This window comes from Muscardinus avellanarius (genome assembly GCF_963383645.1).
Source record: "Muscardinus avellanarius genome assembly, chromosome: 8".
NCBI classification, from domain to species: Eukaryota; Metazoa; Chordata; class Mammalia; order Rodentia; family Gliridae; genus Muscardinus; species Muscardinus avellanarius.
In genome coordinates this window covers 111,403,702-111,418,489 of record NC_137794.1, presented here as the reverse complement: position 1 = coordinate 111,418,489, position 14,788 = coordinate 111,403,702, and the positions used below count along the sequence as shown (strand labels likewise).

The 14,788-nt window shown below is 40.9% G+C and overlaps 1 protein-coding gene across 6 annotated transcripts in view; it reads right to left on the bottom strand.

The window, feature by feature from the left end:
• Nucleotides 1-14,788, bottom strand: part of MAP3K4 (mitogen-activated protein kinase kinase kinase 4) — a gene marked incomplete at both ends in the record, with an annotated part of 117,138 nt that overhangs the window by 43,229 nt on the left and 59,121 nt on the right. For all 6 annotated transcript variants that reach the window (XM_080700804.1, XM_080700805.1, XM_080700806.1 and 3 more), the window contains 2 exons: nt 256-402; nt 1,217-1,459. In XM_080700804.1, coding sequence (XP_080556930.1) covers nt 256-402; nt 1,217-1,459 — 390 coding nt within the window. The remainder of the gene's footprint in view (nt 1-255; nt 403-1,216; nt 1,460-14,788) is intronic.

The following is a 14,788-nucleotide window of genomic DNA, read 5'->3' as shown; positions in this document are numbered from 1 at the left end:
AGGTGGCTGAATAAAGGATCAGCAGATTTTATTATCTTTCTGGGCATTCTATCATAAAATGAACTATCCTACAATTAAGCAACGAAGTAGATTAAGACTTGTCAGAAATGCCAAACCACTGAGGATTAACACAAAACAAAAAAAGTGAGCCTAAATAAAAAACAAATGCGATCTACTTCTAGACAGATTCCGATCAAGAACTGCCACGCCCCCCTAGGTAAAGATAAGCGAGAAACGCCTCCTGTCCCTCCTCACCATCAACATCTTCTGCAGGTCCTCTTCGAAGGCGTCGATGTTGCAGTCAGTCTTCTCCAAGTCGTCCAGCACCTCCTGCAGCATGAACTGGTAGTACTGCTTCATCAACAGGCCGCCCTTCAGGACCTCCTTACACTCCCTCACCAGCTGCAAAATAACAGGAACAGGCTCTATCGTCCACACACCGACAGGCTCCCACTTCTCACACATTCCCGCTAAAGTCTCAAATAACTCAGGGCAACTCTGCTTCGATACAGTTTCTGCATTCTTGATCATTTTATTTTTTAATAAACATTTTATAAGTCCCAGACAAGTAAATACAAACAGACTTTACTATTACAGCATGGAAACAGACACAGTGGTCCACGCCTGTAATCTCAGCTACTTGGGGGGGTCTAGGCAGAAAGATCTCCAGTAAGAGACCAACCCAGGCAAGTTAGCAAGACCATATCTAAAAATCAAAAATAAAAAGGAGCAAAGATGTAGCTTAGTGGTAGAGCAGCAGGGTTCAATCATCAATCATCAATAACACACACACACACACACACACACACACACACACACACACACACACCCTATGGATACACAGAGAAAATAATACATGGACAACTATCGCTTTGCTAAAATATATTCTCCTACTGCTATCCTCGAATCTGCAGTCGTCCTGTCTCAGCCTCCCAAGTACTGGGATTAAAGGCCTGTTATACCACACTCAGCTTCTGTGCTCTTTTAGAAAAAAGAGGAAGTAGGTGGTAGAAGGGCTAAACCATAACCTTGTATTTTGAGGACTACCTGTAAAGAATATTTTAAATTGCCCTGGAAAGAACACCTTATGACAACAGTGAAAATATGCTCATTTTTCACTATTTGCAATAATAAAAGGAAAAAAATCCTCACCACAAAAAAGGAGGCTATAGAATAATATATGATTGCTAATATTTAAACAGCCTTTGAAACAAACCTGCTTGATGCTCAAGAGAGAAGGCTCTCCAGCAGGTCTCTGTTCCAATCGTAGCTTCAGACACTCATGGATCACATTCAGCAGGACCCGGCAGAGCACTAGGAAGGCGGGTTCGAACGAGGGCAAGTCCATGGCCCTCAGCTCCTCCCAGGACACAGCGCTGCACTTCTGCTCACAGGATGGCGGCGACCTGGACAGCTGCACATAATCCGAGCCCCACATGGGATCTGGAAATTCAGAAAACTAACAAAAATTCAAGACAGAGATTAAAGAACACACAGGACAATGTCCTAAGGCTGTGGTTATAAACCACTGTTCTCTACAATTTGCTAACAAATCTACAAAGTTCTAATTTTAAAGAGAAAATAATCTTCAATAATTCAACACAGACCCAAAAAGTTCTTAGCATGTTAGGAAACTATAACAAGAACTGAAACCAAATCATAATACTTTCATCACGATAGTAGTAAAAGAAAAAGGATTAGAACATGTTATTGTGAAGATCACATCTATCTACAACTGTCTCTGGGCTGACAAACTAGAGAATTATTAAAATTTTAGATTACCAAGTACACTAAGCAATAATGATGGACAAGTTTTCCTAAGATCATTCTGGTTGGTACCACTCCATTATCTGTTATGCTTCTTAAGCATCCTGGTGTTGCTTGACCTTACTTTAGCAGTCCCCTCAAATTCCTTATACTGTTTCCTATAAAGGGGGAATTTGGAGCTTTTCTATTGTTCTTAAGCCTCTGGCAACATCTTATTTACCAATCATATTCAAAGACCTTGCCTTGGCCTCTCACGCTCTTGAGCTGGCCCTCGTTCTCCCTTGAATATGTATACTCACTTGTCCTTAATAAACCTCTGCCTTTGTCTCTGATCAAAAAAAAAAAAAAAGACCTTGCCCCTTGCCTTCTCCTTTTATTGAGAAAGCTGAGATCACTGAAATTTAAATACCTCAACCTTTTAATTTATAACCTCACCATTTGTAGCTATTCTACCTCCATGATGTCACTGACACTCTTCTGTCACTTACTGAGCTCTCTACTGGTATCCCCTGCTTACATCTTGACTTTCACCTATTCTCTCCACAGAAATAGCCATCTCAAAACATAAACCAGACATGTACATGATACCCTCAGACCATCCACGTGAATGACATCAATTATGCCCTTGGCCCGCATGCATATGGCAGTCAATCTACATGTGCTGCATGAATACAGGAACATCATCATTCTCTGAAGCAATCAGGATGCCCCTTGCCCACCCACCAGATAAGGCCACAGAACTCAGCCTGAATCTCAGCCCCCCCCCCCAATCCTCCTGGGCAGCCTCCCCTCTCCTCCACCTCCCACAGAGGACCTCCCGCATATGTGGGCCTCCCGAATGCATGCACCAGGCAGCCTCCTGCCCTGCAGCCTGCTCCACTGGAGAAGCTCCTCCCTTCATATTCCCTCCTCATGCTCAATTTTCTAATTTCACCTCATGGCACTTTTTCAACAACTTTATTTTTCCCCTCACAGCATGCCAACTAAAACATGCTATATCTGAGTTCATTTTGACATGCATTATAGAGATGAGAGAAAGAAGAAATGAAATAAAGGTTCAAAAGTCAGAACACCTGGCTTTCAGTTATTTAATTAACTAAGTGATTCTGGAAGCACTGAGTCATCTCTCAGGCCTGGTCCTTTTTTTAAATAGAGTTGTGCTAGGGCTTGTGACTCAGTGGTGGAGTAACTGCCTAGCACACGCAAAGCCCCAGGGTCAATCCATGGCACCACAAAAAGTCATCTCCATTATAAAGTTTGAATAGAATACACCTGTGGGAAAAACACTTTAACAAGCTTGATGCAAATATCATTTGTAAAATTACTACTGTTCACATACTACCTCTCCTATTATACAACTAGCTGCTTTAGAGTAAATGCAGACAGCCATATCTGAAGTCAAGACTCACATAAATGCCCACATCGACAACTTTCAGGGACTCAACACCTGAACTGCAAAGAAGCTCAGCTGCAGATAGACTACTGTGGTGTCCGTCACTTCTGCAGGACGGTGCCCTGTCCCTGGGTTTGCTGCACACAGTGTGGTTCTCACAAAAATGCCCACCACCATCTCCTTGCTTCTCTTCCTTGAGCCAGACATGCAGCCATTTCATGAGGTCTGTCTGCCCCACTCCTAACAGTCCCCCAATCCACCTTGCACTCTCCACACTAATAGCCTTAGTTCATACTAAGGCCTTGGGTCACTTTTCGGCTGCTTTCCCGCTTCCAACATTTCAACCCTGATCTTATAATAACTCCCAATGTCATTTTGTTCTAAAGCTTGTCTTATCCCTTCTGATGTCAAACGCCACACGTCACTGGCTTCCCTAAATACCAGGTTCTCTTACTTTACCCAAAGTCTGGTCTCCACACAGATATCAATACTTACCTCCTACCACACTCTCCTTCAGCTTAATATAAGTGTCTTATATGTCCCTGACTTAGCAAATATGCCTCCGTACTTTTGCACAAAGTAATAATTATCTTCAGAGGTTAGGATCTGCTGACAATGCCCTGCCCCTAGTGAACTATTCATATATATATTATGAGGGATTGAAGTTTTGAACCCAGGGGCATTCTATCACTGAGCCATATCCTTAGCACTTTTTATTTTGAAGCAGCGTCACTAGGTTACTACAGCTGGCCTTGAATCTGCAAATCTTCGGTCTCGGCTTCCTAAGTACTGGAATTACAGGCACATGCCACCCCCAGTGCCTAGTTAACCTCAACTGTAGGAAGGAATTCAGATATCATCCTCCTTTATAAAGCTTGCTGTAATTGTCTCAGATAATGTATTTTCTCACAGTACCCCTGCAAATGCTTCCTTCCTCAGTTGTATTTATCATTTTTACTATAATGTGTTATTTATCTATTTGATTTCCCCAACAGATCATCAGTTCCAAAGAAGACTACCTCTTGTTAACTATGGCTCTTCACCATTTAGCTCAGTACCAGCCACATAACAGACACGAAAGCTCCTACTTCTCAAGTTTGTTACTGTTCCCCTTCCTTAATAACAACAGTGATCACTGTAGTGATAGGTTGACAGTATCTACAGTTTTAAAAGTGAGTGTTTTGATTAAAAATAAAAACCTACATACTTGGTTTAACTGAGACACATTTAATGACAAAAAGAAGGATTAGGTTTTCTTCTTAGATAATATTCCCAGTGACACTGAAAGCCTAAAAGGAAAATCTTCTCTCACTCCTTAAAACATAGACATTTAGTTTCAAGTAATAAAACAAAGACACATCAAACAAATAAAATATCAGCATATAACTGCTAACAAAGAAACCTGGGGAATATGCTGAGTATTTCCGACTAGTGATCTGCCTCAGCACATTTATATATCCTTTTATGTTCAACACATATGTTTGCATTTAAATTAATACATACTGTACTTGGGTTTCCCTAAAAGGCAAGAATTTCTAACACAGCCACATAACTTTTAAAATGATTACTTAGGATAAATGTGGTCAGAGTTAAGACATTTCTATTTAAAGGCTTTAGGCACTTTAATTTTTTTTCCTGGTATAATGACATCAGAAATAAATGTTTATATAAAGCGCTATAAAATTTGACAAACTTACTATGATAAAATTCTAAAGACTTCTTTTGGCATGCTCTGCACCCCCAGCCTGCTGACCCAATTGCTACAGGCCCCTGAGCAAGGTAACAGTCCGTCCTCTAGGAGACCCCAGACCGCCTGCTTGGTGGCTGAGGAGGTGAGTCCTGCAGCGGTGCTTGAGAGATCAGTATGTATGCAGGCAGACAAGAACGGATGCTTGAACTCCGCAGTGAAGGGGAGTCACGAGTTTCTTAAGAGATCAAGGTGAAGAATCAGAACGGTTGGCTTCAAACAATGCTGACTTGATGGAGGACAGGAGAGAACCATAAAAATACCCGATGCAAGATCCCACTCTGAAACCCTCTGGAGAAAATAAACCAAGACTCCTGGATAAATTCAATAAAGGTAATGAAATTAACTGCAGAAATTATCACTATAACCCAGGTCCCAAGGAAAAAGAAATGGAATTGCAAGTAAAAAAGAATAGACATGGAAGTCAGATGTAGGAGCTCTGACGGAGCTCCATAAAGAACAAAAGGACGCGATGAAGGAATGCTCAGGGCAGTCGAGGTGGGTGGCAGGCAGAGGAGGCGGCGGGGCGGCAGCAGGTCGAGGCCTCCACCCTGACCACGACCACCTCTCAACAGTGACGAGCTCAGAGAACAGCTCGTGTACCTTGTCTAAAAAAACACATACGGACGTACAACAGAGGCCAGTCAGAGGAAAAGTACGCTGAAATAAAATCTCAAGAAGGGGGAGAAAAACACCAAAGGAAGTAGCTTGAACCTGGCAAAAGTAACTGAGCTGACCCAACCACACGGTGGTAATTCGGTTATGAACTATAATTCAAGTCCTAGAATAAAATATTTATAATTCTTTAAAAAGCACCACTATAAGGAGGAAATCTGGATCTTACATTTCACATTATTTCAATAAAAGTGTGGTCCGGCAATGCCACACATCTGTCTTGACTCCATCCACTGAGGAGCCCAGGACTAAACACAGTGTCAGGCCCTTGACCAGGCAGCCACACTACGGGACTCAATAATACAAGGACAATTACAAAAGTGCAACTAAACTGATCCCCGCGCCACTCTGTGTGCATTTGACTTCAAACTGAAACTCACGTGGAAGAACAGGATGTGCAAAGACGGCCCAGGAACGTTGAGAAAGACAAAAGGAATAAGAACTGCACTACAAGATGCTAAACTTCACTACGCCTATGTTATCTAAAACAGAAAAGTCCTGGGACAGAAATAAACAGATGAGCAGAACAAACACTCAGTTACCTAAGCATTAAGCAGTAAGGTCATTAATTTAGCATTAAGGTCAGCTGTGGAGAATGAATTATCCAATGAGTATTTAGGCAATTAAAGAAACATAATTACATACTTTTCTCATGCACTATACCTCATATTATCAGAAGGGATCATTTTTAAGTTATACACCTGTTTTAGAAATTCTTGCCTGTTATCTATTAATTTAAACTTATCTATTAATTTAAATTAAAAAGTACATGTTTGGAGCTGGGCGTGGTGGCGCACGCTTGTAATCCCAGCGCTTGGGAGGCTGAGACAGGAGGATCGCACAGGTTCGAAGCCAGCCTCAGCTACTGAGTGAGGCTCTCAGCAACTTAGTGAGACCCTGTTTCCAAATAAAAATATAAAATAGGTCTGGGAGTATAGCCCAGAGGTAGAAAGCCCCTGGGTTCCACCCCTAGTACCACCAAAAAAAAAAGTACATGTTGAATGTATATATTTGAAAAAAAAAAGAGACTTCGGACATATTATGACTTACACATACAGCAATACACTAGGTTAAGGCATTTAAAATTGCCTTTTAAGTCAACTAAAAATGATCAAGTATTGACAACTGGTCGGTCAAATTAATAAAAAGAATTCTGGGAAAACAAGTTTCTCTTATGTCCCCTTTAGAATACACAGAACACTAGCACAGCAAAACCAAAATTCTTTGAGACACATCTACAAGAAAGCGAGGTGATGCCTTGCAAGGTTACACAGGCCTAGTACTTGGGAGTATAGTACAGGAGGACCACAGGTTTGAGGCCAGCTTCAGCAACTTAGCATGACTGGGGTTTTTTTTTTTGTCTTTTTAAGGAAGGAAGGAAGGAAGGCCGGCCGGACGGACGGAAGGAGTTGGTTTAGGGTATAGCTTGGTGGTAGAGCCCCCAAAGAGAAAAGGTAATGAGGGACATAATGAACAGTTCCAAGGCCCACGCAGTACAGCACTTGTGCAAGAGAAGCAGAGGGAATTAACAAGGTGCTGAATGTGCTTAAACAGGCAAGTCACAAAACCATCAGTTAGTACTCAAGGGAAAGCTCAATGCACCTCTTTAAGAACATCTGTGAGATTGGCATAGATATGGACAAGTTCATGAGTGATGTCTAGGTGTGGAAGAGTAGTGTAGGCCCTCAAAACTCTTAATACCTAGCACCCCAAATTCCCTTCCAAGACAAAGCCCCACAATGTGCCTCTGCAAGCAAACACACACACACACACACACACACACACACTACAGTAAAACCCAGTGACCAAGCCAGACGTGGTGTCACATGCTTGTAATCCCAGCATTTGGGAGCCTGAGACTAGAGGATCACGGTTCTTGGACAGCCTTAGCTACTTAGTGAGGCCCTCCACAACTTAGTGAGAACCTGTTTCAAAATGAAGAAATGGCTTGGAGGTCGAATGCCACTGGGTTGTAGTCCCAACCCCACCCCCCCCCAAAAAAAAAACCCTAGTGATCAGTAAAAAGCCAACCAAAAAAAAAAAAAAAAAAAAAAAAGATGGCCCAAAAAGGAAAAGACTGTGAAAAGACAGCAAATGATTAAGTGTGTATTTTTTAGCATCTTAGAAAATGATCTCAAAACCATCTAAACACTTTACTAACTCCCTCTCTCCTTAAAGTTCAAAAAAACAAATACAATGCTTAAAAATGAGCAAGATAAAAGGACTGTGGTAGATTCTAACACAGGATTATAAGCAGAGAGAATAAGAATAGCCTCACAGTCAATGAAAGCCAGCCAGAAAAATATGCCCACCACTCAACAGACAAGAATTGTAGCACAAATTTTTAAATAAGCTAAAAGAAATTAAGAAAATCATAGACTGTCTTTAAAAACACACGAATTCAAGTGCAGGAAAAAAAAAAACACATTTAAAAAATAAACAAAGGGAGACTTCCGGGAAGATGGCGACGGAGGAAAGCGGCACAAGTCCCGCTAACAATCGAACTCTATTACCACAAAACCAGCGCCTTTCAGAGCCAGAAAACACCACCAGCAAAGAAATAAAAACTGTAAATAAAAGGGACAGAGAAAAAGAGGGCTGGAAAAACAAGACACCAGAAAGAAACCAGACCGAAGTGCCGTGGCCGCCGCAGCGCAGAACGACCACAGTGGCTGGAGCTGCCGGAGCCACAGTGCGAAGAAGCTGGAGCACCCAGAGCCGCGGCACGGAGCAGCATGGCCTACATCTTCCCTAGCAGCACCAGGCTCCAGAGAGGAGGGAGACTCAGAACGGAGCTCAAATCCAGAGAGGAGGTACGCTGGCCTCGTGGCCTAGGACGCAGCAACAGCGCCTTACTGCTGGTGGCAGCGGCGAGTTCACCAGACGGCTGAAGACCAACGCACTCAACCAGCCACCAGGCTCCAGAGAGGAGGGGTGGACAGTGAGCCGAGGTGAGCAGGTGCTGAACAGCCGGGTAGCAGTGAGCAGTTTTGTCGACGCAGGGAACATCTAAAGCTCCCAAGAGCCAGGCACAGCACACCTGGCAGGGACTCAGAGCGGAGCTAAAAACCAGAGAAGAAATACGCCGCATCACGGCCGAGGGCGTGGCAGTGGTGCCATATTGCCAGTGGCAGCAGCAGCGAACCCACCGAGTTCACTACAGCTCCATCAGCGCACGCAGCAACCGTGAGTCAAATTGCGGCCCCTAGGGGAGAAATCCCGGAACTGCACTCCTAGGGACTTGCGCAGATAGTCTCCCTGGGTCAGAGATGTTAGCAGTGCAACCCAGTGGGGGAGTGGCGGTGGCAGAGATATCACACCATAGTCACAACTCCCCGATGTAGAACGCCCAACTTAGCACCCCCCAAAGTCGAAGCAGCCTCGATTGACTCCCTGGGTCTGAGACTTTGTGATACAACCCAGTAAAGGAGTAGTGGGGACTGAGATACCACAGACTCGAGATCCAGAGCATCTTAAGTGAACTCGTAGTGGCCCAGGGAAGAACACAGAGAAGGCACAAACTTCCAAAATCAAGGGAAAGAGAAATAACAATGGAGCAGTGAATGCCAACAACCCCACAACATCAGAATCTGATAACACAGAAATGCAAAGATCTCTAGAAGATCAAATCAGGAAAATAACTTTAGAAATAATAGAGGACTTTCTAAAAGAATTCAGAGAGAGTCAAAAAGAGATAAAGGATGCAATCATTAAAATAAAGGCCTCAATTCAAAGTATAAACAACAGATTAGACCACATGGAGAATAGAATCTCGCTTCTTGAAGATGATCATTCCAAAAATGAACGCATAGTTTCTAATTTAGGAAAAAAAAAACCAACAGCAGGAATCTGACATTGAAGAAATATGGGCCCATTTTAAGAGAGCTAACCTAAGAATAATTGGAATAGAGGAGGGAAAAGAAGGTGAAACCAAAGGGATCAACAATCTCTTCAAGGAAGTAATAGCAGAAAATTTTCCAAACATAGAGCAAGAGGTTGATACACAGGTCCAGGAAACTTAGAGAACTCCCTTTAGACAGGATCAGAGAAGAGGATCCCCACGCCACATAATTGTCAAAATGACCAATGTGGAAGCCAAGCAGAGAATCTTAAAGGCAACAAAAACAAAGGGCCAAGTGACATTCAGAGGCAAGCCAATTAGAATCACTCCAGACTTCCCAAACCAAGTCATGAGAGCCAGAAGGGCTTGGAGTAACATATTCCAAACTCTGAAAGAAAACAACTTCCAGCCAAAAATTTCCTACCCAGCAAAACTTTCTATCAAATTAGATGGAGAATAAGAAGCTTCCATGACAAACAGCAACTGAAGGAATTTATGTCTTCAAAACCAGCGCTAGAGAAAATACTCAAGGAGATTAACTGCAAAGAGGAAATGGGTAATACACACCAGAACCAAAGAAACAAGAATTTCCATCCAGCAGACAACTAAACAAAGAAGAATAAACAGTATCTCAAACAGAAATAAAATCTTAACATGTTGGGAATTAAAAATCATCTCTCTATAATCACACTGAATGTAAACGGCCTCAACTCCCCAATAAAAAGACATAAAGTGGCAAAATGGATTAAAAGCCAGAATCCATCCATCTGCTGCTTACAAGAAACACACCTTACAAGTAAAGATAGGAACAAACTCAAGGTAAAGGGCTGGAGCAAGGTAATCCATGCTAATGGTACTCAAAGACAAGCAGGAGTAGCAACTATGATATCAGACAAGTTAGACTTCAAACCCAAACTTATTAGAAGAGACAAAGAAGGTCACATTTTACTGGTAAAAGGAATAGTCCAGCAAGAGGAAATAACAATAATCAACATCTATGCCCCAAACATAGGGGCAGCTACTTTCATAAATCAAACTCTTTGTGACATGAAGTCACACATAAATCCCAACACAATAATACTGGGAGACTTCAACACACCTCTCACAACACTAGACCGATCTTCCAGACAAAGGGTCAGTAAAGATGTCTCAGAACTAAAGAACACCATTAACCAAATGGACCTGTTGGACACATATAGAATATTTCACCCAACTACAGCGGAGTTTACATTTTTCTCAGCTGCTCACGCAACCTTCTCCAAAATAGATCACATCCTGGGACACAAAATGAGCACTAGCAAATTTAAGAAATGTTACATACTTCCCTGTGTCATTTCAGACCATAATGGAATGAAACTAGAAATCAACTATAAGAAGACCCAGAGAAACAACATAAACATGTGGAGACTGAACACCACACTTCTGAATGAAGAATGGGTCATAGAAGATGTAAGAGGTGAAATCAAGAAATTTCTAGAAACAAATGGAAATAAAGATACAACATATCAAAACCTCTGGGACACTGTGAAGGCAGTATTAAGAGGAAAATTTATAGCATTGAGTGCTCACATAAGAAAAACAGAAAATCTTCAAATAAATAGCCTAACGACACACCTCAAAGCCCTTAAAAAGCAGGAACAATTGAACCCCAAAGCCAGCAGAAGACGGGAAATTATTAAAATTAGAGCAGAAATTAACGAAATAGAGAATAAAAAAACAATACAGAAAATCAACAAAACCAAAAGCTGGTTTCTTGAAAAAATTAACAAGATTGGTAAACCACTAGCCAACCTAACTAAAAAAAAAAGAGAATCAACCCAAATTATAGAGATAAGGGATGAAAAAGAAGACATTACTACTGACAGCATAGAAATCCAGAGGATTATCAGAAACTACTTTGAAAAACTATACTCCAACAAAATGGAAAATCTGGAGGAAATTGACAACGTCCTAGATAAATACAACCTTCCTAAACTGAGTCAAGAAGATATAGAACACTTAAACCAACCAATAACAATCAAATGATTGAAACAGCAATAAAGTGCTTACCATCAAAGAAAAGCCCAGGACCAGATGGTTTCCCAAGTGAATTCTATAAAACCTTTATAGAAGAGCTAACCCCAATACTACTCAAACTATTTCGTGAAATAGAAAAAACCGAACTCTCCCAAACACATTCTATGAAGCCAACATCACACTAATACCCAAACCGAATAAAGACAGTTCAAGGAAGGAAAACTACAGGCCTATATCTCTGATGAACTTGGATGCAAAACTATTAAACAAAATACTAGCAACATGCATTCAAAACCACATCAGGAAAATCATTCACCATGACCAGGTAGGGATACAAGGCTGGTTCAATATATGAAAATCAATCCATATAATTCATCATATAAACAGAATCAAAGACAAAAATCACATGATCATCTCAATAGACGCTGAAAAAGCATTTGATAAAATTCAATATCCATTTATGATAAAAACACTGCAGAGAATTGGAATAGAAGGAACATATCTCAACATTATTAAGGCAATCTACAATAAGCCCACTGCCAACATCATATTAAATGGGGAAAAACTTCAAGAAATCCCCCTAAAACTGGAACGAGACAAGGATGTCCACTATCACCACTTCTCTTCAATACAGTACTAGAGACTCTAGCCAGAGCAATAAGGCAAGAAAGGAAATCAAAGGAGTACAAATAGGAAAAGAAGAACTTAAGCTTTCCCTATTTGCAGATGACATTATACTATATTTAGAAAACCCAACAAACTCAACCAAAAGGCTTATAGAACTGATCAACAAATTCAGCAAAGTATCTGGATTAAAAAATCAATCTTAAAAAATCAGAAGCTTTTCTGTACACTAACAATAAATCCACTGAAAAACAAATTCAGAAAACACTTCCACTCAGGATCTCCCACAAGAAAATAAAATACCTAGGAATAAACTTGACCAAGGATGTAAAAGATCTCTACAAAGAAAATTATAAAACACTGAAAAAAGAAATCGAAGAAGATTTTAGAAGATGGATAGACCTTCCATGTTCGTGGATTGGCAGAATAAATATCATTAAAATGGCCATCCTCCCAAAAGTGATCTACAGATTTAATGCAATGCCCATTAAACTACCAAGATCATTCCTCACAGATATAGAAAAATCAGTCCTTAAATTTATCTGGAATAACAAAAAGCCCAGAATAGCCAAGGTAGTTCTCAGCAACAAAAAACACGCAGCAGGAATCACAATACCTGACTTTAAACTATACTACAAAGCCATTGTAATAAAAACAGCATGGTACTGGCAAAAGAACAGATATATAGACCAATGGAGCAGAATAGAAGACCCAGAAACAAGTCCACACACTCTCAGCCAATTCATTTTTGACAAATGGGCCAAAAACATACACTGGAAAAAAGATAGCCTCTTCAACAAATGGTGTTGGCAAAACTGGTTAACCATATGCAGAAAATTGGAAATTAATTCTACTTTCTCACCCTGCATAAGAGTCATTTCAAGATGGATTAAAGACTTGGAAAATTAGACCAGAGACCTTGAGGCTCCTTGAGGAGGGCATAGGTCCAACACTGCAACACATAGGCACAGATAAACACTTTCTCAACAAGACCCCAAAGACACAACAAACTAAAAGGCAAATAAATACATGGGATTGCATGAAACTGAAAAGCTTCTGCTGTACAGCAAAGGAAACTGTCAAGAACCTCAATCGAGAGCCAACAGAATGGGAGAAGATTTTTGCCACCTACACCACCGATAGAGGACTAATATCTAGAATATACAGAGAACTCAAGAAACTCAACACTAAGAAAACAAAGCATCCAGTAACAAAATGGGCAAATTAACTAAATAGACACTTCACAAAAGAAGAAATTCAAATGGCCAATAAGTGCAGGAAAAAATGTTCAATATCACTGGCAATCAGAGAGATGCAAATCAAAACTACTCTGAGATTTCACCTAACTCCAACTAGAATGGCCATCATTCAAAACACAAACAACAACAGATGCTGGCGAGGATGTGGAGAAGTGGGAACTCTAAGACATTATTGGTGGGATTGCAAATTAGTGCAACCACTTTGGAAAACAGTATGGAGAATCCTCAGAAGAATGGGAACAAATCTACCATTTGATCCAGCAATACCACTGTTGGGTATCTACCCAAAAGAAAAGAAACCAAACTACCAAACTAATGCATGTGTATCTATGTTCATAGCTGCACAATTCACCATAGCCAAACTATGGAACCAGCCAAGATGTCCATCAACAGATGAATGGATTACAAAACTGTGGGATATGTACACAATGGAATTTTACTCAGCCATCAAAAAAAACCTCAATTACATCATTTTCAGGGAAATGGATGGAACTGGAGGATATTATGCTAAGTGAGATTAGTCAGGCACAAAAAATAAGAAATCGGATGCTTTCCCTAATATGTGAGAGTTAGGGAGAAATGGGTCATAGGAGGAACTCTTGAAAGAGGAAATCCTATAGAGGAGCAAACAAGACAACCTAAAGGAGGAGAAAGGAGGGGGGAAGAGGAAAATCTCTAAAGCTCACAATGTACTTAAACATATCGAAGTCAACCACTAAGACAAGCAAGTGAGGGAGGGACGGGGAGGGAATGGGGTGGGAATTGGGTAGGGGTTAAATCAGCGATGAGTACATGTTTGTACACACAAGTTTTTTACCCCAATATGTTGTATGAATATAATGCACCAGTAAAAAAAATTTAAAAGAAAAAAAAGAAAAAGAAACAAATAAAGGAGCTGAGCATGGTGGCGCACGCTTGTGATCCCCAGACTTAGGAGGTAGAGACAGGAGGACTGCACCGGTTCACAGCCTGCCTCAGCTACTTGGTGAGCCTCTCAGCAACTTAGTGAGACCCTATTTCCAAATAAAATATAAAATAGGTCTGAGAGATCAGAGAGATGCAAATCAAAACTACCCTGAGATTTCACCTAACTCCAACTAGAATGGCCATCATTCAAAACACAAACAACAACAGATGCTGGCGAGGATGTGGAGAAGTGGGAACTCTAAGACATTATTGGTGGGATTGCAAATTAGTGCAACCACTTTGGAAAACAGTATGGAGAATCCTCAGAAGAATGGGAACAAATCTACCATTTGATCCAGCAATACCACTGTTGGGTATCTACCCAAAAGAAAAGAAACCAAACTACCAAACTAATGCATGTGTATCTATGTTCATAGCTGCACAATTCACCATAGCCAAACTATGGAACCAGCCAAGATGTCCATCAACAGATGAATGGATTACAAAACTGTGGGATATGTACACAATGGAATTTTACTCAGCCATCAAAAAAAACTCAA